Here is a 23,533-nt window from a genome sequence, read left to right as displayed (position 1 = left end):
GACTGAGGTTTATCATGGACCATCGTGAAATATAGCAAAAAGGTATATAATGTCACTAGCTTTTCTACTTTAATCCTTCCTTCCCTTTTAGGATCAAAAACATTGGTTGTCTTTACAAATTAGTTACATCGTTCAAGGCCCGTTCATGCTGCGGCTCCTCCGCAGCCTTGCACATACCATAACAGCTTTGACATTCGTCTTATACATATCTTCAACACACACTTCTCCGCTTGCTGATCCTTCCAAGCAAATTCCCTTGTTGTCATAAGCTCACGGCTCACTCTCGTCACTTGTGATCCAAGCTTGCTTTGAACCTTTGTTGGCTATGCTGTCTCTGGTGTCTGCAAAGCCTTCCCGGGACAGGTCGTAAAACAGGACTGGTAACGTCATGCACTGAGTTATCGGACAACTTCCCTTCTCAGACACTCCAGCCAAATTTGATCCCGTTTAGTTTTCACATCATCCCCTTGCATGCATCATGCATCTTATATTTATTCTGATCAGGTGTCTGGCATCCCAGTGCTTGCAACTATCGTCCCATAGTACACAAACCGCTGGAAATTGCCTTCTTCACCTCAGTTCGATAACTAGGGGAAACCGATACCGATAACCCGGTGAATGACGTTACATAGCTATTCCTGTTAAAAAAAAAGATATATGTTGCTCTGTCTAGTTCAATACTGTTGTACAAGTGAAGCATTCTCCTAGTCATCCTCAAGTCTCGCACATTTGGTACTCAATTCGGTCTATTCATATTAGGACTTGGATCCAGACCTATCCCGTGTTCCCGCAAAGGCTCGTAGTTCGGACTCGCGTCTGACACACCAGATAATTGGTCGACAAGCGTTCGGGGAGGTCTAAGGGAGATGATAGGTTGGCGAACAGGTATTGACGTTGAAACACGCGGCCGCAGGGTTTCCCATCGTTGGACAATCGATTAGGCATGGACGAGGAGACATATCGTGGCATGAAAGTGAACGTAGCATGCATCGTTCATAGTGACAGATCTATCCTACTCGACAGCAACCACGTAGCGTATACCACCCGTCAGCGATTCGGTGAGCTTCGCAATGCAACGCGTAAAAGGTCCTGCTAATATTACATCATCGCGATCGCTTCTTTCCCTGTTCTGTGTCCTCGTCTGCTTTCCGCTTCTTCACTATGGGCGTTTCGGAAATGTTGCGAGCGACAGCTTTGAGGATGCGCTTCTCCCCTAATCGAACGACAGCGGCGTAACAGCGGCGAAGCTGGTCTGTAGGAGTTGATGCGGTAGCCTCGTGCTGGTCCGCTGGTCGAACCGTCGGCCAAGTCTGTTTGACGATAGCTAAATCGTCCTGCAGTTGTCGTCAGACTGAGAAAACGACGCTCACACATACCTGTACAGTCTGATCATATTTCTCTAGCCTGTCTGTGATCACACCAGCGATGATTGAGGCGACCAGTTCGTCGATCTCCGTTGTGGGAAGCTTTCCTTTTCGCTTTGCTCTCAGCCACTCGTCATCGTTGGACAACAGGCGAATGAAGGCGATTATACTGGTGTCGAGTTCTCGAGAGAGGGCGAGAGGGAACATACTGAGGATATCTCAGCACAAGACGTGCCAGAGCAGCAGCAAACTCACTCGTCCTGGTCCTCCTCGAGCCACCAATCCACCCTCTTCTGAACCGATTTTCTCCACGCATCGTCCGCTTTCTCGCCCAAAACAGCAGCCACAGCTTCAACCACGTGATTCCCGTCGATCAGAACCTCGTCTCCTGCATTGCCATATGGCCATTCACCGACGTCAGACGAGTCGAGGAGATCCACCAAGTCGGCTGGAAGAGGCAGGACATCCACGTGCCCGTATTTACGCAGCAATTCGGAATTTGGTGGAGAATCGTATGTGTTATACTGCACGTCGGTCAACGACGAGGCTCATCGGATGTAGCCCACTTACTATTTGCTCAGAAGGGGAGATCCGTTTGGTCGACTTCATAGTGAAACCCTCCTTTCGATCGGACGGAAGCTCTTCATCGGCGAAGAGGTGTGCGTTGTCGCGCTCAAAAGCCGCGTTCAGCATATCAGCAAACGGTATCATCACAGCGATCTGTTCTTCCTCGTCATCGCTCCAAACGCTATCATTGTCGTTCGCAATTTCGGTGAATCGAGAAAGAGGGACAGTGAACGAGCGAGATAATATCCTAGACCCTTGCAGATGGAAGGCGGACATGGTGGTGTGAGGCGATTCGGGTGGAAAGAGCTCCGGATGTGCCTGTTTGGTAGATCAGTGAGCAGCAGGCTTCATGGTGCTAGGCAACAGATTTAGTACAAACCTCGATCACAGGGACAAGATGAGCTCGATAATCCGTTTCAGCATCGTCTCTTCCTATGCGGTCTATTGATATGTATAGGCAATGAGCTTTGGATCGGAAGGGTAGACGGTAAACTCAACTTGTATATCAGTTCCAGCCAGTTCCTTCCTCTCCGCTTCACTCCATAGCATTGGTGTCTCGAAATCGGATGGAAGGTTGGCTGCAATGGGGCGGGTGTTAGGCCGGCGATATCTTTGAATCACGATGTGAGCTCACCTATGTAACCGTACCAGGGGCTTTCGGAGCCTCGAATGGTTTCCCACATGAGGACCAATATCAACTGACACCATCCATGCGAGAGGGATTCCCATTCCGATTCGCTCAGGCGGGATTTCAACTCGGAGGTGTAAGGTGAGAGGATGAGGCTGTCAGGGATGTGGAATAGAGGGACATCTTCCTGAGCTAATGGTCAGTTCGCGAACAAGAGGACCTAGGCAGTAAACGTACACTGATGATTTCAAGTGCTACGGCGCCATAACCCATGCCGTGGAACGGGCGTAGACCGACGAGCTGCTTGTCGTACCAGCCTCCCGAGCTCTCGAACCAGGTCAAGAATTGCTCGGGTTTGAATGAGTGTGGTTCCATTGGAGTGTGTGTGTGAAATGAGTAGCGATGATACAGGTGGTAATGAGGGCCGACATAAGAGTAGATGAGATGATGAAACGGTGACCAGAAAAGTCAGAAACGAGCAAAAGACGTGAAACCAAAACAATTGTCACGTGACGCGTGCCTGTGTACGAGATATCCACCATTGGTTATCGATTAATTTGGTGAGTATGGGCACGATATCCTTCCTCAGCTGGCGCAGCGCTGTCCGAGGTATTGCGGGAGACTGGGTGCCCAGCAAGGTCAACGCTCCTCGTACAGTTTCGTCATATGGAGCATGCATTTCGTATAAAGGTCGTTATGTATTTTTGTGTTCCTACCCATCATCGTCTGTCGATCAATCCATGGTCTACTTCATCCACCTCGAAAGTGGTCTTTGGTTATCATTAGCTCAGTCTGAGATATGCGATCGTGACCTGACACGTACCACTTGTGGAAGGTATGCTCCTGCACTGAGATCCAGCGTCCACAGATCATCAAATACGCTTTCGCCATTATAGCCACCGGATATGAATATCCTGGCGTCGTGGAGGAGCGCGACGTGGTAACCTCGACCGGGAGGTGCAACACCTCGAGGCACCTTGGATTCCCATTGGAGGGTCACTACAGCGAGAATTAGTATACGATCGAGATAATCATTCGTATCACGCACCAAGATTAAACAACAGGACATCCTGAGCATATGTCTGGCCATTGTGTCCGCCAAGGATGAATAGGTATGATCCTACTTGTGTTGAGGTGTGCGACAAACGGTTGTGTTTCACATCTGTGTTCACCAGTGTCCATACACGGGTTTCTGTCGTAAAGCGTCAGTAGAGGGTTCATAGGAATCCGCACTCACGAAGATTGAGAATGTGCACGTCGGCAAAGCTCGCATGCCCATCACTGCCGCCAAAAACGACCATCTTGTCACCAACGAGATTCGCAGTATGGTAACCTTTCTTTTGTGGGATGTCCCCCTTGGTCTTCCACTCTGACCATGTGAGATTGTCAGGATCAGACACGTCTAACGCCCAGACATCGTTCAGAGCAGCCTGGCCGTTCCCACCTCCAAACACGACGAGCCAGTCACCGTACAGCACCGTCGTATGAGCTCGGCGTGGTGGCGGTATCGGCATCTTTGGATTCCCGAATACAGGTCGCGAGAATCGATGTGTCACTGCTCTTAGTTAGCGGTGACTGAGGTACAGCTAACTCACCAGTGTCAAGGACCCAAACCTCGTTGCTATATGTTGGTCCATCCCCGCCTCCAAATATATACAGCCTGTCCCCAACCAACGTCGTGGTATGCGCACGTAAAGGAGGGAACTGCTCTCCGCCGGTCTCAATAGTAGTCCACAGGAGACTCTCGGTGTCAAACCAAGCGACGCCCCTCCAGCAATTCGATCTATCCACACCTCCTATCACCCATATTCGCTCTCCTACAAGAGTTCCACTATGAGCACGCAAGGCTTGATTGGGAGGACGACCATGACACGGGACGGGTGAAAAGTACATCGACGCTGCGGGAGCCCTGGGCACTTCGCGTGATGAGGGGAGAAGCGGTTCGAGCCGTTTGCCGTTATGTGGTCGGGAGTGCTTGTTACTCGTTTTCCGGCTCCTTTCTCGCTCCCTTGATTTTGTCTCCTGTTCGTTCGAAGATGAGCCAGGCTGAGCTCTTCCCGCACCTGAGCGCGTGCCCGCCCTTCTACGTCTGAACGTTTTCTCGTCCGTGCCGCTGTCGGTCTCGCCGTCTCGCTCTTTGTTGATCCGAGATTCATTAGGGATATCCGAGGATATGGTGTGGGAGAGGGTGGGATGCTGTTTGAAACTGGAAGGATCGCTCGTGAAGGTGTCCGAAGCTACGATGGACTCTTTGCGTTTTGGCACGCCAAATGGTGGACCATTTGCGCTAGGTTCGATCCGCCCGCTCTGGGGTGCGGGCCCCAGGACGACCGGGACAGACGACGAGGAGGACGGGTCTCTTTCTCGGGGATTTGCTCTCGAAGACGGCCCCTCAGGAGCTTTGGTCTGTGCGAGGTGTGAGGGATATGTGATCGGTTCGAGATTGTGCGTGTCTGATGTGAAGTGTTGCGGCGGTACAGGTGTCAATGTGTTTGCGAAGGTTGAGGAACCCGTCTTTTGAGGAAAAGGTGATGTTGCGGGATTTGAAGGGCTGTTGCTGACAGAATCAGATATTTGAGGAGTTCGAAGGAGCGAGGATGATCGAGAGGGGGGAAGCAAATTGTTAGATGATTCGGCGCCGGTCGCGTGGAGGGGGGAGTCGGAAGAGGAAGAGAAGAAAGCGCTAGAGACCGTGTTGTCGTCGTTCACTACCTGTGACAGAGAGGGAAACGTCGAAACACGTTGATGAGTCGAGATATCGCCCTGTGGTGTAAGGTCGACTGGAGGGGGTGATGAAGTCTTGTCTCCACGGCGAAACGGACTACGCGCAAGGGTAGGTAGACGGCGAAAGGTGGATGACGAGGGTAGAGTGAGGTTTGAACCGGACTGGTTACGATGTCGACCTGTGACAGGGGTCGAAAGATATTGAAAGGAAGGTAAGTTGAATGATTTCGACGGCAAGCTTCTGTGCAGGGTCGTGTGATACAGGAAGGGGATAGGTATGCGAGAAGGGTAGCTATGAGGGGCTCACCGTTCGAATCCATCGCTCATGTATTTACGAACTGTCTTTCAAACGTCGAAAGGTTTGATGACCAGCGCATCGACCTCGAGAGGTTGATCGAGACGCGTTCTTGTGAAAGCACCGGCTCCGACCGCAAGACAAGAGTTGCGGTGTAAATAGTGAAGCGGATATTGTGAGTAACAACCTCGCTGAGATACAGTGAGTAGAAGAAAAGAGGCAACAGCTGGGGTGGTGTTGATGACACTGTTGTTGTCAAGAGACGGAGAAGAGGTGTGTGAGAGAGTGAGTGTTTCGTAAAACGCGTCCACTCTCTCGATTATAATGTTTCAACATTTTTTTGATGATTTCGATTTCATCAATTCCCTATTTATATCTACAACGTCATGAGTGACACTGCTACTTCGTCGAACTACTATGAAGTGGCTCTGCATGACGACCATGCCAATACCTCTCTAGATGGGACAGACGTCGATCAGATCCAAGCAGAAGCAGAAGAAGCGACAACAGCGCCGACTCTAGATAAAGCGGCCGCTCGGAGACAGCGTATAGCGGCAGCCGTAGAGAAATCCAAAACAGAATATAAACCTGAACATGCCTACACAGAAAGAAAGGTGAGCGGCAGAGTTTGGACATCTGGACCGCAACTGATACATGGCTTAGTGGTACCAAGCCGAATCTTCAAGTCGCAATGTTCTCAAACAACATAAGGTCGATCGACAACACCTAGAGTTTGTTACTGCGACGCTGTACTATGCCGATCCACCGCAATACCGGGCCTCCCTCGATCTCGTGATGTCTGTGTTCGAACCAACCGCAAAATCCCTCGGCGGTCTCACTAGGGAGTTGCTGGATACGGGGATACGGTCGGCCATAGGGTGCGGTGATGTCCCGGCTGCCATCGCTTTAGCTGATTGCAGCAGGAGTCAGGTGAGTCTTGGACCCAACGACGAAGCTGACCGGCTAGTGGAAGGGTTTGTTCGCGGGACTCGCCACCAGTGCGGCTGATGCTTATCTCGTGGCTGGACGACCAGAAAGTGAGCAATGATAAGTATGGAGGTTTGCTGACACTGCTGCAGCCGCCATCTCACCGCTACTCGCCTCCATCTCCGCCTTTGGCATGCACTACCCTACGTTGCAGAGACTTGCCGACGTGCTGCGCGAGATATGTGAACGAAAAACGGCGCAGGGCTTAAGCACGACAGTCGCCGAGCAACTGCGCGAATTGGTTCAACGAGCTGCAGATTGGCGTAAGGGTTCGATGGGCAGACCTTTGTTTGCGACGGGCGATCCGGTCGACACGATTCCAGTGCCATCAATGGGCGCTACCCAGGACAAGCAAGCGATAGATATCACAGCAGCTGCAAGAGAGATCGGCCTCAGCGAGGAGGATCGGAAAGCACTGGACGGGGTATGGAGAAGACTATCAAAGGGTGTTAAAGTTGCAGACACCGACGAGGCTGTAGAGAAAAGCGTCAGGGAGTTATAGGTTGGTGCATCATACAAACATGCTATTCTAGTTTACAACGCTCCGAGCGGATCCCATGCTTTTTGGTCTTCACCCATCGCCGCACGGACTGTCGCATCGTCGGGTGGGAGAGGGTTGGCTTTCGTGTTGATACTCAAAGTTGAAAGGATCGGTAAGCTGTCTTGACGCGTGGTGGCCCATGGATTGGAGGTGCTCGCATTAGCCGGAGAAGTTACTTTGTGAGACGGTCCCGTACCGACAGGTCCGTTGAGTGGTTTTGGCGTGGTTGAATCGACGCGCGATATAGATGGTGCGGTGCTTTTTCGCGGTTCGAGTGACCAAGGATTGGTATCTGAAGGGGCAGGAAGGGCACGATTTGTGGAAGGGCCATCACTTTCACCCTTCCGCCACATCTCTCCATCTATCTCTCCAGCCTCGGCTTTCAATTGCGCTATAGCATCGGTTGAGATGTTCTTGATTTCCCGTGCCGCGGACTGTACAGCATTGAAGGCGTTGTTGGATAAGCTAGACCAAGCCCAACTGCGCGGTCTGCTGGAAGATTCTGGGAGATTTGCTCGAAGTGGAGGCTGAGCCCGGACTACGCCCTCGATACTAACTGGATCTTCCTGGCCTGCACCAAGTGGACCAATAACCTCTGCGCCTTGAGCTTGAGCAAGAGTAATGGATGAACCGTTCATCTCCTCATCGCCACGATGGAACAACCGATTCCAAAACTTGACGTCTTTTGGATCGAACAACAGAACGCCTTGATCGGATTGTAATGCTCGAGACTCCTTGTCGTCCAGCGACGGGTCGTAATCAGGGTTGACATGCTTGGCACGCTGAGATGGAACGTTCAGATAGTCCCACAGGGAAGCGGTGCGCTCGATGTAGGGTTTGCCAGAGTGCGGCGTTTGTCTATCTCGCTCGTTGTTGAAGAGGAAAGTGCCGAACTGACATGAGTAAAGGTGGTAGTAGATGTCGAGGAGGTATTGCTCGTTGAACTCGAATCGGTTAGGAGACTGACGTTGTATTTGTCGTACGCAGTCGAGGAATTGGTGGAATACCGGGGAGACCTCCTTCACGTGGGATGTGCTGGCAAATTGTTTCTGGACCGAAGCAAAGAACGCTTGAGCTGCCCTTTGCGCACCTCCGCCGCCAGTCTCTTCGTCCGAATCCTCGTCATTTTCCGTCACCATGAAGAGTTTCTCCGAGGATAGGTGTCCTGAGCGGTCCAAAAACTTGTGACCGAAGGCGAGCCAGTCTTTCTCGATCAGAATTTTGAAACCGTCTAGTGTGCGGTAGTAGGGGTCGAGAGCGATTTGGGCAACAGCGCTCAGTTGGGCGGTCCGGTCCCATCCATCGGAGCAGTGAATGAGGACATGGGAGGCGTTGAGGTGGACGTTGCGGATAATGATCAGTGCACCGTCGAGGATGGTAGAGATGTGTCGAAGCCAGTTGCTCTTGCGTAGCAAGCCGCGGTCGATCACACCGGATGGCTTTGAATCGGCATCGCGCAAGGCTTCAATGATCATCTTGAGACTGTTGCGCATGACATGGATGTTGTCGATACCAAGGTACGCCTTCTTCCCCAATTTGTAGTTTTCCATGTTTTCAGTACCAGCGCCCATGGCGACGTTGGCCATGGCGTTTGTTGTCGGCCGAGCGTCGATGATCAGGTTGGTGGAGGTCGCGCCGAAGATGGGCGCAGGAACTGAGGCGTAAGCGACTTCGGGGAAAAGATGGGAAGAGAAAATGCATTCGACAAGCCGTTCGTCTTGAGCTGAGCGAGAGTTCTTCAGGCCAACCATGGGTTGTGAAGAACGAGTGATTGAGGCCTGGGACAAAGGGATCAGTTTATGGTTGGAAGGTAGCGAAAAGCGCTTACGTTGTTAGCCCAATGGAGGTAAGTCAGCGCCGGTATACGCGCTTTGCTTCTGTATTTTGCTGCGTAGGCTAAGGTCGAGTCACTGATTCGACTCGGAATGACCAATTTGCTGGGGTATGTTGGGGAGAAGGTATAGTCCTTGTTCAAGTCGGTGAATCGCCACGCTTTGGTCCGTGTGCCAAGGCCTTGACGGGCAAATTCGTTGCGAGGGTTGAACGTTGACCAGCCTGATCCCGAGACGGTAGAGGTGTAGAAGAACGCGTGGAGTTGCTCGACAGAATCTAGGGAGGTCAGCAAGTGATCACATTAGACCAACACCTACTTTTGACGGCCGAATCCTTTACGCTCTGCCACACATCCTCGGCGCCACCATCACGGTCCTTCTCGAACAAAAGCACATAGCTGTCAAAGGTTCTCGTCTCGACCTGGATGGGGTACAGCCCGTGGATAGACTGAGGTAGGCGTGTAAGAAGTGTTATCGCGGGGTAAGGTACCCATACTTCGGGTTCTGACGCGTTGGACGAGGCCGTCTGCGAAAAGATGAGATGATGCGAGGTGAGATGAAGTGTTCCCGTTCGCCGTTGACGGTAAGGCCGGTCCTCGGGACTGGAAGGAGGTACGAAATATTCGAGGACGACGTCGTCGACCTTGGTGACCCGGAGGCTGTCCATTGGGATGATATGTGTCTTATGGAACTTGTTGCGATCGTAGTATTGTCTAACGGGTTTAAAGATGACAATGGTTTGATGTGACTATGATTGTGTATTGTGAGACCTCCCTCCACCACGCCGCGAAGAGCGCTCTTTGAATGCTTCACCCATTTAACACACGGTGACGGGTTACACCGCTGTCCGCTCGCCGCTCACTTGCTATTCATGCAATCATCATCATCATCATCGACGTATTGAGCACGATTACCCACGACACTCATCGGCTTTGAGCAGTCTTCTCTGATCTTCCTCGCCTTCCACTATCGACTAGAAGCCGCTCTCGTCGCCCGATCCTATACATTCCCGAAACATCGAGATTCGACATTTCCTGGTCAAATCTCTATCAACCCTGTAGATTGCCTTTGCAGTCCGTCCACGTCCCAGCTCGATAATTCAAAATGGAGGCTCTTGGCTTCAACGTGAGTGCCCCATCTGTCCCTCGGCACTCATGCTAACCTTATCATATGCAGATGTCTGCAGGGTTCCTGGAGGGTGTAGTGAGAGGGTACAAAGGAGCCCTTCTGACCCAGGGAAACTACCACAACCTAACGCAATGCGAGAATCTCGAAGGTGAGTTTCATGATTAGTGTTGTCGCTGACGAGCAGACTTCCGATTGCAACTGTCTTCCACCGATTACGGCAACTTCCTCGCCAATGAACCTCTTCCCCTTTCCACTGCGACTATCGCGGACAAGGCGACCGAGAAGCTCGTTTCCGAGTTCCACTACATCCGTACAAACGCGGTCGAGCCTCTGGCAACCTTTATGGATTACATCACCTACGCTTACATGATCGACAACGTCATCCTCCTGACACTGGGAACCTTACACGAGAGAGATACGCACGAATTGCTAGAAAGATGTCATCCACTCGGAGTGTTCGACACCATGCCGGCTCTTTGTGTGGCGACGAACGTGGAGGAGCTCTATCACAGCGTGCTGGTCGAAACGCCCCTTGGTGAGCGCTTCGAGTCGTGAGATGTGATCTTGAACTGATAACCCTCTTAGCTCCATACTTCCGCGACTGTCTCTCTGCACAAGACTTGGACGACCTCAACATCGAGATCATCCGAAACTCTCTGTACAAGTCATACCTAGAAGATTTCCACAGATTCTGCCAAACACTTCCCGCCCCCACTTCCGAGATCATGACCCGAATCCTCGCTTTCGAAGCCGATCGTCGAACACTCAACATCACGATCAACTCCTTCGGTACCGAGCTTTCGAAAGACCAGCGGGCTCGACTATTCCCCACGATCGGACGACTGTACCCAGAAGGCAATAACGCTCTCGCTCGAGCAGACGACGTCGACGCTGTCATTGCCGCCGTAGACCACATCGCCGAGTACAAGACTTTCTTCGACAAGGCGGGAGTTAGTTCTGGAGGGGCCGGGACCGGTGCGGAGGAAGCGAGTTCTAGTCTGGAAGACGAGTTCTTCAAGCACGATGTTGAGCTGAACAAGCAGAGTTTCTTACAACAGTTCCAATATTCCGTCTTTTACAGCTTGATCAAGTTGAAGGAGCAAGAGGTGAGGAACTTGACTTGGATTGCAGAGTGTATCGCGCAGGATGCGAAGGATAGGGTGAATGATTACATCCCCGTGTTTTAGAATCAAAGTGTGATTTATGCATTGTATATTGTGGTCTCTCAGCAACATTGACATGACCTTCCTCGCCTCAGCATGAACATGCACTCCATCGCCGCATTCCACAGCACCATGCATGACACTCTCTGTCCATTGAGATGAAGCTGCTTATCAGCTTCAGTTGGAGCGAGATAAATGCCACGTATGTTCCTTGATAAAGTCTGGATCGTGTCGCCGCGCGCTCTGACATTATCTTGGTCTCTCTCAACTTTCCGCGTCCTTCTCTCGTCTTCTCACTAAAAACAACTCTTGGTTCTTATCCAGCTCACAACAATCTTCAACTCGATAAGATCAACATGAACGTCTTCTCAGATGAGGTGGGCATCTAGCTGACTTACACCACCTGAGCTACGCGCTGAAACTCATCCCCTAGGCTACCGAAGAGAGGGGCGAAAACGCTCGTCTGTCTTCTTTCGTAGGTGCTATGGCCCTCGGTGATCTCGTCAAATCGACCTTGGGACCCAAAGGAATGAACAAAATCTTGCGTGGGTTGCTCGAAGCTCCACTCTTGTTCAATTTGCTAACTTTCACCCGATTCAGAATCCGCATCGAACAACTCCATCACCGTCACAAACGACGGTGCTACCATCCTCAAATCGATTCACCTCGACAACCCAGCCGCCAAGATCCTCGTCAACATCTCAAAAGTCCAGGACGACGAGGTCGGTGACGGTACAACCTCCGTGTGTGTCCTTGCGTCAGAGCTGCTGAGGGAAGCGGAGAAACTCGTGACAGTGCAGAAAATCCACCCCCAGACTGTTGTGGAAGGTTACCGAATTGCTTCCAAGGCTGCTCTCGAAGCTCTCGAGGCTTCGGCTGAGGACAACAAAAGTGACGAGAAGAAGTTCAGGGAGGATCTCTTCAACATCGCTAGGACGACATTGAGCAGCAAAGTGTTGGCGCAGGACAAGGACTATTTCGCCAATCTCGCCGTTGACGCCGTGTTGAGATTGAAGGGTTCGACAGATTTGGAGCACATCCAGATCATCAAGAAGGTCGGTGGAAAGTTGACAGATTCGTATTTGGACGAAGGTGAGTTGAATCAATATACCAGAGATCAAGTCTGACCGCGATCGATAGGATTCATCTTGGACAAGTCAATTGCTACCAACTCACCGAAGCGAATAGAGAACGCCAAAATCTTGATCGCCAATACTTGTGAGCCACTCGCATCTATCTCTCACTCAAGAGCTGACGTCTCATAGCTATGGACACCGACAAGATCAAGATCTTCGGCGCGAGGGTCCGAGTCGATGGAACAGGAAAGTTGGCAGAGTTGGAACGGGCCGAGAAGGTGAGTAATCAGCCAGGATCGGTCAACTTTTGTCTGACCCGACTTTTCCTAGGAAAAAATGAAATCCAAAGTCCAAGCCATCGCCGCACATGGCGTTACCTGTTTCGTCAACCGACAACTCATCTACAACTACCCCGAGAGTCTACTCGCCGAAGCCGGTGTCATGTCTATCGAGCATGCCGACTTCGAGGGTGTCGAACGACTGGCCTTGGTCACTGGAGGAGAGATTGCGAGCACTTTCGACGCACCGGACAAGGTGAAGATTGGACGATGTGACCTGATTGAGGAGATTATGATCGGCGAAGACAAGGTAGGTATGGTACATTTGACCGTCTGGACAATTACTAATTCCCTCTGTAGCTCATCAAATTCTCCGGTGTCGCTGCTGGCGAGGCCTGTACAGTGGTGCTCCGTGGTGCGACCTCACAAATGGTCGAAGAAGCCGAACGATCCCTCCACGATGCCCTTTCTGTTCTTTCTCAAACTGTCAAGGAGACAAGAGTAACCCTTGGAGGTGGTTGCGCGGAGATGTTGATGAGTTGCAGGGTTGAGGAGGCGGCGAGAACGGTCAAGGGCAAGAAAGCTCTGGCTGTTGAAGGTTTTGCCAGGGCTCTCAGACAGATGCCCACTATCCTCGCGGACAACGGTGGTTACGATTCCAGCGACTTGGTGACCAAGTTGAGGGCCGCGCACTACGAGGGTCGAAGTGATGCTGGTTTGGGTGAATCACAGGCGGAATCTATATAGATACGGTGCTGATGCTCTTCTCAGACATGGATTTGGGCGAAGTCGCCTCTATGAAGACACTCGGCGTGACAGAGTCATTCAAGCTGAAGAAGCAAGTTGTTGTCAGTTCGAGCGAGGCTGCTGAGATGATCCTTCGGTGAGTTGTTGCCTTTGTAAGGAGCTCCTGTGCTTTCACTGACTTGCTATTGCAGAGTGGACAACATCCTCAGAAGTGCTCCCAGACGGAGAGAGGGCCAATGATCGCATTCATGAGGCATGAAAAGCAGTGCATACGGTAGAAGCAAGAGGATCGCATCAATGAAATGTAGTTATTATGCATGACATGGCACCATAGTGAAGGGGTGATTACAAAACCATCCAACAGGTTTTGTAATACGGGATTACAAATGGAAAGGTAATGACCTAGATCTCGATTATGTAATCATATCATCCTGTCTTGTTTTGTTTTCTTCCCCGCACGCGACTGCTCTTTTCCTCAACTCGATCATTCAACTTCATCGACTTTCTCTTCAACCCTCTCGTCGCCTCAAGCTACTATCAACAGACATGACCGCCTCGACGACTTTTGAGAGGGCAAGAGTCTCTTTGTGAGTCAACTGTCATGTGTCGCATCCTGCAGCACTAATCTCCAATCAATTTGGAACAGAGCGATGTTTGGCCTAGACGGACTTCCCACCAACGAACACCTATCGAATCTTCCACCCCTTCCAGAAACTCCCAAACATGCTCGACGCATAGATGATATCCCGGAAGGGATAGTCTCTGCCTATGTATCTCGCACGGCATCGTCCAACCCTTCCACACTAGAAGCTCCTCTGGAAGCGGCATCGAAGATGTTGAATGACAAACACGAAAATGGGCTCTCTCTCGATATACGACCAGGCAGCATTGTCCGCTCGAAGAGCTTTCACAGTACCCCAATTCAGCCTAGCTACCCTGTTCTCTCCACAAGGCAATCAGCTTTCAACCCGCCCATAACCAAAACGCCTAGCCGAGAAAAGAACCACATCGGTCCAGCGCTCCAATCGAAACCCACTTCGCGACCTACCACTATCGCCCTCGATGCTCCTGTCCAATCGGCCCCACCTCCTCCACGACTATCAGCCTCCTTCAACATCCCCTCGACTGCCGACGATGCATCTCTCTTGTTGGATTACTCTCTCGCTGGTGGAGCTCCCAGCAGTGCAGGCGATGACAGCTTGGAGCTGAATATCAGGGATTTGCGACCAGCACTTCCCGTTGCAACGTCTCTCGCCAAGGTTGACGACCAACAAGAAGACAAGTCTTCCGTCTCCTTATCTTCGTCCCCATCACACCCTTCCGCGTCTGCTGCTCCATCCTCGTCACTTGACGCGACTCAACTTCCGTCGTCTGTCCCCGATCTGGATCGCCTTGATCTTCCAAAAGGCACTGACTCACTTCATTCGAGTTCTTCGTCGGGGAACTCCACCTCGACCATCAAACCGGTCGGACCTGACACTTCATCTCCTTTTGTTTCCCGTAGCCCACCTCGTTCACATCGTATTGGATTCCCTTCGCTCAATTCGGCAAAATCCCCTTCTTCGACATTGACTCGCACCTTTCCAGCCTCATCCTCTGCGAGGTCCCTGGCTTCCGTCGGTGAAGAAGCCGAGCATCTTTTCAATCCCGACGTTAGCACACTGCTGCCAGTCAGCCCTCAGAAAGCTGCATATCTTCTCAGAGATGACGAGTTGATATCCCGAGAAACGTTGGCCGAGGAACCCAATTTCCACCTCCCCCTCCCGCACGCATCGCGCATTTCCCCCGTGATGCCTAATACCATACAGAGGCACATCAGCCAGAGTCCATCGAAATACAGCCCTTCAAAGATAAGAGGATTCGCTCGTAGGACCGATGTGGTCATCAGTGGGGATGTGACTCTTGATGTGATAGATTTGATGGCAAAGGTCAGCAAGCCCAAAAGGGAGTCTGGGACGGAGGAAAGCTTTGTGGACCTCTTGCATGGGGAAAATATGCTGGATGGAATGGACATGTGAGTGCGCAACGAAGACGTTACTTGATCCGAATACTGATCGTGTAGCGTTAGGACCATGCTTGGACCAGACGAGTCCATGATGCCAGTTGATCTGCGCCGAAGCCCCACTAAAGCATCGAGCTTTGGGTATACCCGACTTACTCAAGAACCAGTTCCCCATCGAGTCATCGTGGACTCCCAAGACCGACCAACCAGTGCAACCTCTGCCACCATCAGCCGATCGAAGAGTCTGTCCAAAGTCGCGGAAATCATACAGCGTGTCAGAACCGATCACCTCGCACAGCCATCTTCGGAATATCCAAAATCTCTTCCCAGAATAGCCGCGAGATCTACCGATCGCGCCTCAGCCCAGCCTCCCACCACGACTCCCAGTAGGACCAGAACGAGTATTGCTCCCCGAACCCTGGGTCATCGTCGAATCTCCCTATCGACCGGGGCTCTACCAATTTCAACTTCCGCTTCACAGAAGAGCTTACGACTTCCGACCTCTCGGTCTACACATGGTCGCACTTTGAGTGGTGATGCCCAATCGATTGATGCTCCCGAGCCGCTGAATAGTCAGACTGCGGTTGCCATCGCAGAAGGATCGTCGACCCAGGATGTCAGTGCACGGCAAGTCAAGTCTAGCGCGGTTCCCCAATCACGCTTGCAAGGACCACGGCCGGGCTACAAGCCTCGCACGGGCTCGTCGTCAGCCGTCAGCTCTTCATCTGCTCGGCCCGTGACGTTGGCTGGTAGTGCTCGACCTGCGGCCTCCTTGAGCCGTGGTCTGCCAAGGCCCACGATGTCAACTGCGCGACCCACTCAGCCCATCGGTACTTCTCGATCTACGAAGCCCGCCATGGGTACTGCCCGTCCCTCCGGTCTGCCTGAACCTGGCGTCGGATCATCCGCAGCTTCAGCTGCTGCATCGGGCCCGAGACCAAGTGGTATGTCGACTTCGCGGACTTTTGGGCTGGATGCGACATCAGCCACCAATCGTCAAGCCCGTCCTTCGACTGTGACGACTACCAAGTCACACTCCAAACTCTCCATGGGTCCGCAGAGTAGTCGAATGGTGGACCCAAAGAGTAAGACCCGTGCCCTGTCTACGCCCGCATCGACTGTGGTTCGTCAAAGTACGATCCCGTCCACGCGTCTCACTCGACCACGAGAGTTTGGACAAGCAACTGGCTCCGCTGCTCTCCCGAACCCCACGACCACAGTGCCTAAACCTTCGAGCTCTCGTCTGCCCATTCAAGGTGCAGCTAAGACTTCTGTCCCTCCTGGGGGCTTGGCCGCACTACGCTCTAGGTTGGATCAGCTTCAAGCGAAGCAGCAGAGCAGAGTTGCCAAATGAGTAAAGGTCTGGCGCCATGCTTCACGTTGTACTATACTTTTGAACGAGTACTATACTTTTTAACGACGAACTGTAAATGATGCATATGATACGTAACGTCGTAAAGCTCGTGAGATGATGTACAACACTGTCGCCTGAATATATGACTTATCACCCTTCCACTCCCATTGGTTCCATTGTAACCTTGACGAGATCGTCCAATCCGCTCTGCACACAACCTAGCCACTTTTGCATATCGTCCACTGTCCGTTCAAGCTCCGCGAAAACGTCGTCGACGTCCAGTCTACTGAGATCAAGAGGTCGAACTGCTGGACCAAGACTGTAGCCGGCAGAGGTAGGAGTATGTGAGTGCGGAATCGACGAACCACTCGCCGCCGATCCAATTCCGTTTGGTACCATTGACGTTTGAGATGGATTACCATTTGTTGCCATAGAAACAGGAATGCTTGGGACTGGAGGAGGTTGATGATGGATCTGCGCTAAAGGGGAAGGGGCAGGAAGAAACTTGTGCGGTGTGGACGTAACGGAAGGCGATGGCGGAAGAAGGTCCGGTATCTCGGGAACGGCCGGCGATAGCTACGTTGCAACGTAAGTACAACAGGCATGTGTGCTTCTACTTTATCACTCACTTTCAACAGATCCCTCAAACCAACCACCCCTTGCCCATCCTCCACACGACTTCCACTTCGACTTCGCATCATGCCCATGCCGCCCATTGGTCTCTGGCCCAATGATCCGGGAATAGCTAGGTTCTTGGTCGGACTCATCGGGTTTTGCTGAGATTGAGCCAACGCAAACGCTTGAGCATGTGCCTGAGATTGACTCGCAGCACGCCCTTCCATCACGGCAACGGACGCTTGACGCATCATAGGCGGTCGTGGGGGTAACCCACCTTGAGAGGAGAATGAACGGGTAGGTGATTCAGTCGCGGATGGTAGCATCGGCGCGGCAGAATGCATACGATGAAGAACTGGAGGCTGAGCTTTGGGTGCACTGACATTCGGTGCAGGCCCGGATCCAGATGTGGACACGAGTGGGAACTGAAATCCTCTCAGGCCTTCGCCCATGGAGCCACCGGGACGACGGACGCCAGGCCCACTTTTCGATCGCAAATCTTCGGCCGGCTGGGATTTACTTGTCGGGACTGAAGACAGAGTGTCAAGACTCATCTTGCCCTTGATCTGCCTTGGCGGAGACGTGTCCGCGTCCGACTTGGCGATCGGCGTGGGTGGCTCGGAAGATTCGGACTGATATGTGCTCATCGATGTCAATGATGAAGGGCCAGCTGTCGATGTATACGCGGTCGAGATTGACAACGGAGTCGGTGATCGCTCGTCTCGTCTTGACCGAGGCTGACGTATCGTCGATGGGTCGTAACCTGTTTCCCCGTCAAGATATTCCTCCGGCTCCGGGCTCGGGAATCGCTCGGTCTGCTCGATTGCACCAGAACCGTCCGATGATTGCGGTGTTCCAGGTTGTTGATGAGCGAAGGATTGAAATGGGTCCGGATCAGTCGACGACTCGTCATGGAACAGACGACGAAGCGATTGAGGCGCGAGACGAGCGGTTGGAGGAGATATATTGGCAACGGCTAAGACAAATCAGCATTGAGCGCTAAGTCTGTCACGTACATATCTCTCCTCCGTGAGCTTTCTCATCCACCAGCATACTCATCTTCGATCGCACAGTCTGGTCACACATCAGCCAGTGTTCACCAAAACCTCAACTCACATCGAATGCCCAATCCCCGACCGCTTCCTCGTCCTCTTCATCGTCGTCGACATGTGCTCCTACACCTGCAGCCAGACTCTGTCTCTGGCCGCCAGACTCCTTCCACGCTTGGTATCTCGCCACCAAGTCATTGAGCGCAGTGAGCGGTGTCTTGCTTTGCTGCTTGATCCACTTTGTCTTGCTGAGCTCTTCAGCCGAAAGTCGATCACTCGGTTCCTCGTTGAGACAGCCGACGGTGAACTCCCTCATCTCCTTGGTCCATTGATCGCCTTCTAGCTTGGGCGCCCGCATGCGCTTGTCACCGAGCATCATGAAGGCGCGTGCGGCGGGCTGGCCGGACATCGGGGGTTCACCGTAAGCCATTTCGAGCAATGTTATACCGAGTGACCATATGTCTGCCTTCGCGTCGTAAAGTCGTCCCTCCGTAACCACCTCGGGGGCCATCCAGTAAGGCGTACCGACGAATGTGGATCGCTTCGACGAAGAGGATTGCAGCAGGGCGGCGACACCGAAATCGCAAAGGAGGATTCGAGGTGGTGAGGTGGTGAGGAGGATGTTGGCAGCTAGATTGTACATTAGCACCGTTTAAACATGAGGATTACTTACCTTTTAGGTCGCGATGGATAACGCCATTCTTATGCAGGAATCCAAGTGCGATAAGCACCTCTCGCATGATCAAACATATATGTAGCTCTTTTATTGGTTGAGCTCGCGACTGCTGGAATCAGCTCATGCACAAGCCACAACGTGAGATTTTGTCGCTCACCAGTGTCCTGATACTTCCTCCTTCGGCGTACTCCATAATGATCCACACCTTTGGACCTTCCATCATACTGCCATAGTATTTGATGACATTCGGCGTAGCTCCAGAGCTTCCAAGCATGAGCTGCTGAAGCAACGCTATCTCTTTCTGAATATCCGCTACATCGTCATCTTCGGTGTCGAGGTTGATGATCTTGAGAGCGACGACATGACCCGTCGAGATATGTTTTCCTCGATGCACTGCACCGTATGCACCCTTTCCAACTATCTCGAGTTTCTGATGAGAAACTCAGCGACTGTGAATCACGAGGTGCAGGGAGCAAGGGGATGGATGTCAACGACGCTTACCTCGTATATCCTCTCTGGTGTGACATCTTTTGATTGCGATGCAAGTGAAGCTATGTATGCTTGCTCGCGAGAGACGGCGTTGGGGATGACCATGGCATCTGCGGTGGTTGACAGAAGCAATAATAGATGACAGGTGGACTAAGTTGGGTTTGTCGTTGTGACGTAGTGTGCGAGCAGAGTGAAAGAGGGAAAAACAAGGTTGCGCGGTGAGTGGTCAGTCAGTCAGTGAGAGTGACAGTGTGAGTGTGATTGCATTCCTATCTTTCCTTTTTCCCATTCATTCTTCAGTCATTCAACTTCCTATCGTCACAGCTGTTCTAGATCATTCTCTTATTCCCATTGACTGCAAGGACCACAGTTGCACGTTCTGTGCACAGCGTGGTCATCGCCATCACTTTTGACACTCAATCACGACCCGCTTATCGATATTCCCATCAGAACCGCCGCGATTAGGAATACTGGTCACATACAGTCACAATCACCGTACAATCTTCCCACTCTTCCTGCATTGCGATACGATAGACGGCATATCCTGAACACATCGACGATATCGTGATTGCTACTACGGGCCTACCACCGCAGCAGGTCTATCCATTCACTGCATCCCTTTGTGAGTATCGTCAACCTATTGTGTGGCCGTTATCATTCGTTGCGCTCGGACATGCCCGCATAATGCCCCCCCCTCCCCCTCTCCCTCTTCCTTCTGCGTCATGGCGGAAATGATCATGGGTATGATCGCCTCGCCACTCCATACCGTTGAGCCATTGCCGAAATGGTTGCTTCTCCAACGATGCTATGCATCAGAGTGCATTCGGTGATGAAACACGGAGCACGAAAGGGAGGGGGTGGCGGTGAGCATGGACCCGGGAGACCATCCTTGCCACTCCCCCTTCAAGTCCGAACAGAGCACCAATCCAACTCACTTTCTCACCCTAACAATAACCTCGCCGGACATTGTAGAGTCGTTGCTAACACGTCGGGATCCTTCCTCAACCAGTCACGTATCTACCAGCGAACACCGAAGACACCCTCCGATATGTCCAATCCGTGCCCATGGGTCATCCGCCAACCTCATCATTCCCCTGAACGGCCTCTGCTCGAGCGAGATGTCACTTCTCCTATCTTTCCACGAACTCGATCGAACCCGATCGATCTCATCAGCCCTCCTCCCCCAATGACCTCTTCGTCATATCAGTCCGAGGTCTCAGCAATGTCTGACATCTCCGACTCACTTCAACCTTCTTCACCTCCACTCCTTACGTCTACTTCCACCATCACAACTGCGTATTCTGTTCGAACTCCCGTACCAACGAACAATTCTTCCGTTACCGTTGTACCTGCCGATCCCGATTATGTTGAACCTGGGATACCGGAAACTCTTCTTGTCCCGAACAACGGCCTCATTCGGGTCAAGTCGTTTCCTCACAACGCAGATCTTCTAGGCAACTCAAGCGAGTCGTCCGGCAGCAGAAGTACACTGTCGTCCACGCCTACCGACAACGAACTGCCCGACGAAGGCCCTATGGAGATTGATACATTACACGGCCAGACGTCTGATCACACTGAGCCGGAGACGGTTCGACCTCGACCAGGACCTGCTCGCGGTACATTGACTCAGATCCTGCGCAACATCGATTCTGACGAATCCCTTACGACTGCTTCGTCTCACACACAGCGACCAACATCGACTAGTCACTCCTCTTCATTTTCTCCTTGGGGTGATACTGTGCCTCACGACGCCTCGTCAACTGATCAGCCTGTGATGGGGCGACGGCGTTGGAATCTTTCCGCCCAACAAGAATTGTACAACGACAGTCCTGGTACCAACCACCTCGGATTGTTCGCACAGTCTAACAATCAAATCCCAAGTCATGACCGCTTGTCCACTGCTGGCAGAGTAGGAGAAAACAATGCAAGGGGTTCAGGACATCGTAGCAATGAGCGGGCGATCCTCCGAGCACCTAGTGATCATACTGCTGCGCCTGTTCCAATCCGCGGAGCCTCACGTGCTCATATATTGGCTGCAGGTCCACATCGCCTTTCCGCAATCGCTGCTTTCCCGCCATCAGGATCCTCACCTCGAGTTGCTTCTGATATCCGATCTCTTCCATCTCCTGCTTCCGACGTTGGCACAGCCGGTTCGCCAGGCGCGTTGGAACGTCGCATAGACAACATCGAAGCTAGGCTCGATCGTGCTCGACAGCGCAACCAACGCAGTCCGACTTCATCTCCAGGCCCGTCTGCCCACTTTCACGATAGTTATCGATCCCGACCAAGCGCTTCGCATCCGTACGACCTTGCCTCCCTCGCCACACGCAGTAGACCATCTGCCCAAGCAGAAGAAGCAAATCGACGTACCGTTTCTGGTCGTGATAGGTCTCGCCCATCGTGGCTTGACGCGTCGTCGGAGCCGACTGTTCCACGACCTCGACCCGCCAGTATGTTTGGGTGGGATCCAAACCCTATTGCCGCAGGAGAACCAAGCACCCAGCGTCAATCGTTTTACGGCAGCACTCTACCAGTTCAGGGCGATGATGGAGGGCTGGAGGTTCGACGGTATCTTCGAGAACGTGCTGACGCGCTCGATGCGCCGAGACATCCTTCGCACCGACCTTCGAGCTACTGGCACTATCGTCCACCAAGCCCCATTGACTTTAGTTCGACTACTGACGGTAGGACTCTGTCACAGCTTAGAACAGAGATGGAGAATAGACGAATGGACAATGGCGCCGCACGACTCCTTCACAACCTTGGCATGGATGTCGACGAGCCCTTATCAGAGCATGGTGATGTGCTGAGACCTCCGAACAGACGTTGGTTATCGACAGATGAAGGTCGACGAGCACAGGACAGGGAGGCTGAGAGGTCGAGGCCGATTGCAATTGAGCACCCTATCGGCACCTGGAATCGCGATGTTAACGAAGCCATTGGTCGTCGACTTAGCCAGCCGCGACCTCAAGCGTCGTCGTTGTCGAGGCGGCTACGTGAGCAATTGGGAACTGACTGGGAGGACACTCGAATTCTAGATTCAACGTCAACAGTTGGCACCGATCAGCCGAACGTGCCACCACCACCGGCTGACCGATCACTCTGGGGCGAGGTCGCCAATCGACCGCTGCCCCCAGATCCTGACGATGCTCCCAATCCCCCATCACAATTCTATGGCTACAGACCAGCTGTCAATCCCATAGACGATTATGCGGCATTTATGGAACGACGCGCGCGAGCGCGTTTCATGCGTGGCGACGCGGACTCGATACTTACTCGGCACCTGTTGAACCAGACGGCTATCGATACGCCTCGATTTGGTCGCGATACCAGACACGACCTCGAGAACTTTTCGTCCGATGGTCCCGGCATCTTCTCTCTGCTTGGGCCGCCCCCTCCGCCTCTAAGGAGGTATCATGCACCTCTCACTCATCTCCAATTGACGGGTGATATGAGCGCAGAAGACAGGGCAAAGGTGGTTGAAATGGTGGCAAGAGGTGTGACGAGGTTGCCCTCGGGGCCGAGAAAGAAGGCAGCGGAGAGTACACTGGAGACCGTGCCTTGGGGCGGGTTAGGGGATCGTGAGGGTATGCCCAAGGACGAGTATTGCTCGGTCTGTCACGACGAAGTGAGTACTGAAAATGTCGCGGACGGCTACTGTCACGGGAAACAAACTAACTCTTCGCGGTAGTACAATGACGAGGACTCGATTGCAGTCACACCCTGCAAACACATGTACCATAAGGATTGTCTTGATGTGAGTTTCGTTGTGCATATGCGGAACGTTCAGCTGATAGTTGTTCAGACCTGGCTGAATACCCCCAACACATCATCATGCCCGATGTGCCGTAGGGACCTGGCGGTCCTCGCTTGTCTCATCAAGATGGTTCCGAGCAAAGCCAAAGAAGATGCGCTGCCCCTGTGGGGCGCTCCATGAGATGGTGAACCCGTTGTATAGAATTGTTCGTATTATTGCTGTCTGTCTGTATTCGTATTGATTGTATATACGCTTGTTTGC

At 52.4% G+C, this 23,533-nt stretch overlaps 9 protein-coding genes across 9 annotated transcripts; 5 read left to right on the top strand and 4 right to left on the bottom strand.

Annotated features, from left to right (window-relative positions):
- Positions 1 to 1,103: 1,103 nt before the first annotated feature.
- CI109_107297 (uncharacterized protein) lies at positions 1,104 to 2,934 on the bottom strand (the record flags this gene model as incomplete). Its single annotated transcript, XM_032003755.2, has 8 exons — positions 1,104 to 1,334; positions 1,377 to 1,572; positions 1,620 to 1,888; positions 1,935 to 2,249; positions 2,311 to 2,372; positions 2,471 to 2,509; positions 2,566 to 2,746; positions 2,797 to 2,934. The coding sequence occupies 8 exons, from the start codon at positions 2,932 to 2,934 to the stop codon at positions 1,104 to 1,106; spliced, it is 1,431 nt and encodes a 476-aa protein (XP_031862168.2).
- Positions 2,935 to 3,278: 344 nt separating this feature from the next.
- On the bottom strand, positions 3,279 to 5,610 carry CI109_107296 (uncharacterized protein; the record flags this gene model as incomplete). The annotated part of the gene is made up of 6 exons (XM_065968003.1): positions 3,279 to 3,329; positions 3,383 to 3,558; positions 3,608 to 3,751; positions 3,797 to 4,003; positions 4,155 to 5,524; positions 5,591 to 5,610. 6 exons carry the CDS (start codon positions 5,608 to 5,610, stop codon positions 3,279 to 3,281), a joined length of 1,968 nt encoding a protein of 655 aa, XP_065824075.1.
- A 354-nt stretch (positions 5,611 to 5,964) lies between these two features.
- On the top strand, positions 5,965 to 7,067 carry CI109_107295 (uncharacterized protein; the record flags this gene model as incomplete). The annotated part of the gene is made up of 4 exons (XM_065968002.1): positions 5,965 to 6,192; positions 6,242 to 6,508; positions 6,552 to 6,615; positions 6,658 to 7,067. The coding sequence occupies 4 exons, from the start codon at positions 5,965 to 5,967 to the stop codon at positions 7,065 to 7,067; spliced, it is 969 nt and encodes a 322-aa protein (XP_065824074.1).
- Positions 7,068 to 7,099: 32 nt separating this feature from the next.
- Positions 7,100 to 9,605, bottom strand: CI109_107294 (uncharacterized protein; the record flags this gene model as incomplete). The annotated part of the gene is made up of 3 exons (XM_032003751.1): positions 7,100 to 8,884; positions 8,935 to 9,215; positions 9,257 to 9,605. 3 exons carry the CDS (start codon positions 9,603 to 9,605, stop codon positions 7,100 to 7,102), a joined length of 2,415 nt encoding a protein of 804 aa, XP_031862164.1.
- Positions 9,606 to 10,042: 437 nt separating this feature from the next.
- Positions 10,043 to 11,253, top strand: CI109_107293 (uncharacterized protein; the record flags this gene model as incomplete). Its single annotated transcript, XM_065968001.1, has 4 exons — positions 10,043 to 10,063; positions 10,115 to 10,136; positions 10,251 to 10,601; positions 10,652 to 11,253. 4 exons carry the CDS (start codon positions 10,043 to 10,045, stop codon positions 11,251 to 11,253), a joined length of 996 nt encoding a protein of 331 aa, XP_065824073.1.
- A 332-nt stretch (positions 11,254 to 11,585) lies between these two features.
- On the top strand, positions 11,586 to 13,570 carry CI109_107292 (T-complex protein 1, beta subunit; the record flags this gene model as incomplete). Its single annotated transcript, XM_032003749.1, has 9 exons — positions 11,586 to 11,606; positions 11,663 to 11,774; positions 11,830 to 12,321; positions 12,370 to 12,447; positions 12,495 to 12,583; positions 12,636 to 12,893; positions 12,944 to 13,304; positions 13,355 to 13,466; positions 13,522 to 13,570. The coding sequence occupies 9 exons, from the start codon at positions 11,586 to 11,588 to the stop codon at positions 13,568 to 13,570; spliced, it is 1,572 nt and encodes a 523-aa protein (XP_031862162.1).
- Positions 13,571 to 13,876: 306 nt separating this feature from the next.
- On the top strand, positions 13,877 to 16,686 carry CI109_107291 (uncharacterized protein; the record flags this gene model as incomplete). The annotated part of the gene is made up of 3 exons (XM_032003748.1): positions 13,877 to 13,917; positions 13,977 to 15,344; positions 15,399 to 16,686. 3 exons carry the CDS (start codon positions 13,877 to 13,879, stop codon positions 16,684 to 16,686), a joined length of 2,697 nt encoding a protein of 898 aa, XP_031862161.1.
- A 150-nt stretch (positions 16,687 to 16,836) lies between these two features.
- CI109_107290 (uncharacterized protein) lies at positions 16,837 to 19,620 on the bottom strand (the record flags this gene model as incomplete). The annotated part of the gene is made up of 7 exons (XM_065968000.1): positions 16,837 to 17,262; positions 17,316 to 18,277; positions 18,357 to 18,375; positions 18,418 to 18,980; positions 19,024 to 19,132; positions 19,184 to 19,456; positions 19,528 to 19,620. 7 exons carry the CDS (start codon positions 19,618 to 19,620, stop codon positions 16,837 to 16,839), a joined length of 2,445 nt encoding a protein of 814 aa, XP_065824072.1.
- Positions 19,621 to 20,563: 943 nt separating this feature from the next.
- Positions 20,564 to 23,452, top strand: CI109_107289 (uncharacterized protein; the record flags this gene model as incomplete). The annotated part of the gene is made up of 3 exons (XM_032003746.1): positions 20,564 to 23,143; positions 23,207 to 23,272; positions 23,321 to 23,452. The coding sequence occupies 3 exons, from the start codon at positions 20,564 to 20,566 to the stop codon at positions 23,450 to 23,452; spliced, it is 2,778 nt and encodes a 925-aa protein (XP_031862159.1).
- Positions 23,453 to 23,533: the final 81 nt, after the last annotated feature.

The sequence above is a fragment of the Kwoniella shandongensis genome, chromosome 14 (genome assembly GCF_008629635.2).
Source record: "Kwoniella shandongensis chromosome 14, complete sequence".
Classification (NCBI taxonomy): Eukaryota; Fungi; Basidiomycota; class Tremellomycetes; order Tremellales; family Cryptococcaceae; genus Kwoniella; species Kwoniella shandongensis.
This window is presented reverse-complemented; position numbering and strand designations above follow the sequence as displayed.